General features: G+C 34.0%; 1 protein-coding gene across 1 annotated transcript; it reads right to left on the bottom strand.

Moving 5' to 3' along the window:
- Nucleotides 1-342: 342 nt before the first annotated feature.
- LOC103132787 (gastrula zinc finger protein XlCGF8.2DB-like) lies at nt 343-4,929 on the bottom strand. Its single transcript, XM_016667582.1, has 5 exons — nt 4,779-4,929; nt 3,973-4,653; nt 3,637-3,804; nt 3,217-3,300; nt 343-353 (listed from the first exon to the last, which is right to left on the bottom strand). The coding sequence occupies exons 2-5, from the start codon at nt 4,619-4,621 to the stop codon at nt 343-345; spliced, it is 912 nt and encodes a 303-aa protein (XP_016523068.1). The 5' UTR covers nt 4,622-4,653; nt 4,779-4,929.
- Nucleotides 4,930-5,331: the final 402 nt, after the last annotated feature.

Below are 5,331 nucleotides of genomic sequence, written 5' to 3'. Positions count from 1 at the left end.
ATGTTTTCTTTTTTCTCCGCTGGTTCCGACATAGCCAAAAAACTTCCCACACAACTTTTCCTAAACTTCTCCTCGGATTCAGGAGACTTCAATAAAACTTTTTAAGCTTTATATGTCGAAGGATTTGCCTTGTTATTTCAGCTGAAAGACCAAAACTCATGAATGATCCTTCCTTTTGCTGACAGCGTGATTACAGCGCGTCCATGTCCCTTGAGAAACATCAGATGTTTTCCTTTCCGGCGCACATGAAAAGAATTAAAACGTCCATCCCCATTTCAGCCTTCCTGAGATCTGCTCCAAGCTGCCAGTCCTGCTCTAATAAGCCATTGATGCATTCAAAGATCATCGGAAATCTGAATGACAAACAACGTATCTTAAATTTCAAGGTAAATTATTGATAAAAAAAAGGAGGGAAACTAACGTATTTGTATTCGGTATGCAACACAAAACATTTATCTATTCATAAGTATTACACATTGTTTCATTCATCACTGTATGCAGTAAGTTTTTATGGTGAAATGTGTTTTACCCACATTTCATTGAGACCCTAAATGCAACACAAGGCATCATGTGATTCACAGCAGCAGGATAACGGAAACAGTTTTTAAAAAATCTGAAATTTACCGTAAACATTTGTAAATGTTTTTGCAACTTTGGTAAGCATTAAATAAACATGTTCTTGTTCTTATTTCCTTGACTGCTGAACTGACACTAATTTGGTAAACATCTGTGTTTGTTAACATTCATGATCATTTTGGAACATGAATGTCCCAAAATGATCTTCTGAACAAACTTTTCATCAGATTATTTTGATTTAATTATAGTTTTATTTTTCCCCTAAGGTCACTAAAGAGGAGAGCAATTTTTTATGTAGAAACTTGAATAGAGCCAAGATTTTATTTTGTATATTTTAAATTTGTTAAAATCTTTTGTTACATTCAAGTTTGAAATAAAACCTTACTTTGAAAAAACAAATACCTGTAGTTATCTTAAGGGATAACTACAAGCGTTGTCATTTGTAATAATGTACAAATGAGATTATCTTTTAAATTATCTTTGGTATTTCAGTCTAACAAACAGGAGCTGATGTTATCTTTGCTAAAGTCTCCAGGCTCTGACATCACCTTATTTCATTAACAAAGTGGATGGCAGATGGCTGTGGAGGTGGCTCATGAGAAAATCCCCATTTTCTCCCAAGGACAAAGACATCTGCTTTCACATACATCATGTGTATTTTTATTTATTTATTTATTTAGTTAACCTTTCACACCATCTGCTGAGCATATCCATCAATGCTGCCACATGTGGTCTTGAAGACCTTTCATGACATCAGCAATAAGTTTCTTTTTGATTGAACGAGAATCTATTGATCCCATCTGAACACGAAAAATGTTGGGAAACATGGAATAATTCCCATATATAGATATGGTTTTAGGGATAAAAACTATGGGATATTGGTATATGACATTTTCACTGTTTCTCTAAATTTTTCTGAAACTATATTAGGGATAGATTAAAACATATAGTTCAATTTAAATGAGTTTTATAGAGCTGAGCTCCTGTTCCTCAGTCGTTGTTTCACAGCTCAGCTTCACCATGTCGCTATTTAGCTATAAAGACGCTATGAGTGCTGAAAATACATGCTGAAAATGTATGTTGTTTCTGAAGGAATCAGATGTGTATTTTCTATTTCACTTTTGGATCATTTCTCTTTTATCCTTGGCTTTAGCCTGTGAACGAGGACGTCTCAGAAGCCACTGGAGTTCTCCCAGTTTGACCAGCAGACTGAAGCCCTGCCTGTGGCCAGTATTCACAGTGTAAAATACATTAATTTGTTTTATTGCACACTTTTATTCTTTCACGTTTTGTGTATTTTTCGGAGAAATATCTCAATATGAAGTACTAATGTATTAAGACAGCTAATGTAATGAAATAAAAATAATTGTTAGAATTTATTACCACTCTGATGTCCATAGCAAAGTTAACTTTTATGCTGTAATATTTTTGCCGGAAAATAGTTGGAAAAATATGTAGCTAATGTCTGACAATGTGATTTATCAAAGTTTATTGTTACAATAAAATGTCAAAAAATAAAAGGAAATCATGTTTTTCTTGTCATCTTGAAATGTTAAAAGCACATTAAATTATGGAGTCATGTCAATATATTTCTGAATAAAATGCTGTAAAAGTGTGTGTCTGTTCATCAGTGTCAATATAAAAACTATCAGAATAATTTCTACTAAATAAAAACATTTTGCTCTTTATTCAGAAATCCCCCAAAACAACTAAATAATCATATTAAAAGTCAGAAACTCTGTTTAGTCATTTATTTGATAACTAAATATATAACCGTGTGAGAGAATGTGCCAAATATTAACTTAAAATACTTTGTAGAACGGCACTTTGTGAAGATCGGTCCATTCACTTGTATTAGCTTACGTCAAAGGATATGCAAGTGATAAGTGACTTTGTAAGGACTTAATAAAATGTATATCTATATGTTTATAGATTAAATTAGTTTAAACTTTAAACAAAGATAGTGATCTTTAATAGAAAACAGCAACAGCATAAAATAGAAAAATTATACAACTAAGACAAGCGACACACCAAATTATTGGAGACAATAATCACACATACAATCAATGAAGGAAAATATGTTTATATTGTATATTGCATTTTCTAAGTAAAAGGGCATGCCAATTTATTTGAAAAGCTTTTATATAGACTGGTTAATATAATTTGAAACAAACATCAGTTTCAGTCTAGTTTTGCCGTAAAGACAAACCTATCAAAGATATTTTTAATACTGTAAATTTCAGATCGCAAAACAATTAATGAAAATCTGCAAATAGTACACAACAGCACATCTTATTTTGGATTAAAAATGTATTAAAGTAAATCTCATTCACCCCACTCATTCTCTCTACACACAATAATACAAATCAATCCTGCAAGTTCATATTTTACATCTCCAAGTATGCAAATGTCAAGATCCAAATGATCACATTTAAACAAACTCAAAAATTAAACAATTTTCCCACTTTATAGACATGAAGCCCTCCAGTTTTCAACTGTCTTTTATATGAACCTCTACATAGGACACCTATGGAAAATAGTTCTACGGCTTTTCACCAGTGTAACGCCTCATGTGCTGAGTTAAATTCCCTTTTTGACTAAAACTTTTTCCGCAGGTCACACATGTAAACGGCTTTTCACCAGTATGAATCATCATGTGCCGAGTTAATCTAAGTTTGTGACTAAAACTTTTTCCACAGGTCACACATGAAAACGGCTTTTCACCTGTGTGACGCCTCATGTGCTGAGTTAAACTTCGTTTGTGACCAAAACTTTTTCCACAGGTCACACATAAAAATGGCTTTTCACCAGTGTGAATCATCATGTGCTGAGTTAAACTTTGTTTGTAACTAAAACTTTTTCCACAGTTCCCACATAAAAACGGCTTTTCACCTGTGTGAATCATCATGTGCCTTGTTAACTTCCTTTTTTGAATAAAACTTTTTCCGCAGTTCCTACATGAAAACGGCTTTTCACCTGTGTGAATCATCATGTGCCGAGTTAAACTAAGTTTCTGAATAAAACTTTTTCCACAGATCACACATGAAAACTGCTTTTCACCTGTGTGACCCCTCATGTGCTTAGTTAAATTCCCCTTTTGACTAAAACTTTTTCCACAGTTCCCACATGAAAACGGCTTTTCACCTGTGTGAATCCTCATGTGTTGAGTTAAACTAAGTTTGTGACTAAAACTTTTTCCACAGTTCCCACATGAAAATGGCTTTTCACCTGTGTGAATCCTCATGTGCTGAGTTAACTCCCATTTTTGAATAAAACTTTTTCCACAGTTCCCACATGAAAATGGCTTTTCACCTGTGTGAATCATCATGTGCAGAGTTAAACTAAGTTTTTGAACAAAACTTTTTCCACAGTTCACACATGAAAATGGCTTTTCACCTGTGTGAATCATCATGTGCCGAGTTAAAACAATTTTTCGACTAAAACTTTTTCCACAGTTCCTACATGAAAACGGCTTTTCACCTGTGTGAATCATCATGTGCTGAGTTAAATTCTGTTTTCGACTAAAACTTTTTCCACAGTTGACACATGAAAATGGCTTTTCACCTGTGTGAATCAATATGTGCCGAGATAAGCCAATTTTTCGACTAAAACTTTTTCCACAGGTCACACATGAAAACGGCTTTTCACCTGTGTGAATCCTCATATGAGCATCAAGAGAATATTTGCAAGCAAAACTCTTTTTACACGTCACACAGGAGAAAGGTTTTCTTCTTTTCTGATTTTGCTTCTCAGCTTCAGCAGCTTCCTGGAAGACAACTTGCTTCTTGTTTGGTTCTGATTCAGTTTGGTTTGTTTGTTCATAAACAGGAACCACCATGCAGGTGTCAGTCTCCTGTTTTAATTCAAGCTGTTCTTCACCCTGACTAGAGTAATCTTCTTTCTCTTCCACTTTTATTTGTTGATATTCTAGATCCAGCTGCTCTTCTTTTATCTGTTGATCTTCTGGCTCTTCTTTTTCTTGTTTCACCTGCAGAGGTTCTAACTCGTCCTGGTCCAGACTGGATTTCCTCTCCTGGTTATACATCTCGTTCTCATAAACGTTATGTTGCAGGCAATCTGGAGAAGAAAACAGAAAAAAAGAGGAATTGTTAACGTTACTGAAGTAAATAACAGACTTTCATCATTTAAGACAGAAATCACGAAATAAACATCTGAAAATTCAAGAGTGCAGACATTCATACAGAGTACACATATTCAGTTGGACATGTCCACACCAGTCCTTCGGGAAGTTACGTCCAAGATTGCTTAAAGTTTCTTGGACATTAAACTTCTTTTACCTGCGTGGTTAAATGAAAAATAGATTAATGAAAAATGGTTAAATGGAGAGAGGGATAAATAAAAAATAGATAAATGAAAAAATTGGTTTAATGAAAAAGCTAAATTAACTATTTTTATTTATTTAACTCATTTTCTTCATTTATTGATTTATTTTACTCATTTTTTTATTTATTTCACCCATTTATTTATTTATTTATTTAATTTTGGCTGAAATGGCTCTCCATATTCAGGAGGATTTTAGAAATACGGAGTTGTGTCTGCCTCGTTATTTTAACCTGTTGTATTCTGTTTACAGGAAAAATCTGCGACTGTTACACCGACACCGGCCCTATGGGCTCTTTGCACCTACGGCGTTGACGTCACATCTCCAGGAGCTAATGCGGCTCACTTGTTTCCGCTTTGAGTTACCATGACTGGTAGAAAAGACTAAGTCGTATTTCAGATGCAAAAAAACAA

This window comes from Poecilia formosa, unplaced genomic scaffold (genome assembly GCF_000485575.1).
Source record: "Poecilia formosa unplaced genomic scaffold, Poecilia_formosa-5.1.2 Scaffold1319, whole genome shotgun sequence".
Classification (NCBI taxonomy): domain Eukaryota; kingdom Metazoa; phylum Chordata; class Actinopteri; order Cyprinodontiformes; family Poeciliidae; genus Poecilia; species Poecilia formosa.
Note: the sequence above shows the minus strand (reverse complement) of the source record. Positions and strands in the feature narration are given on the sequence as shown.

What these genes read in the sequence shown, in the direction of transcription:
- LOC103132787 (XM_016667582.1), bottom strand. Translation starts at nt 4,621, where the DNA reads ATGTATAACCAGGAGAGGAAATCCAGTCTGGACCAGGACGAGTTAGAA. An exon ending in GCACATGATGATTCACACAG is followed by an intron (nt 3,805 to 3,972) that starts GTGAAAAGCCAT and finishes GGATTCACACAG; the next exon opens with GTGAAAAGCCATTTTCATGT. An exon ending in GCACATGAGGGGTCACACAG is followed by an intron (nt 3,301 to 3,636) that starts GTGAAAAGCAGT and finishes GGCGTCACACAG; the next exon opens with GTGAAAAGCCGTTTTCATGT.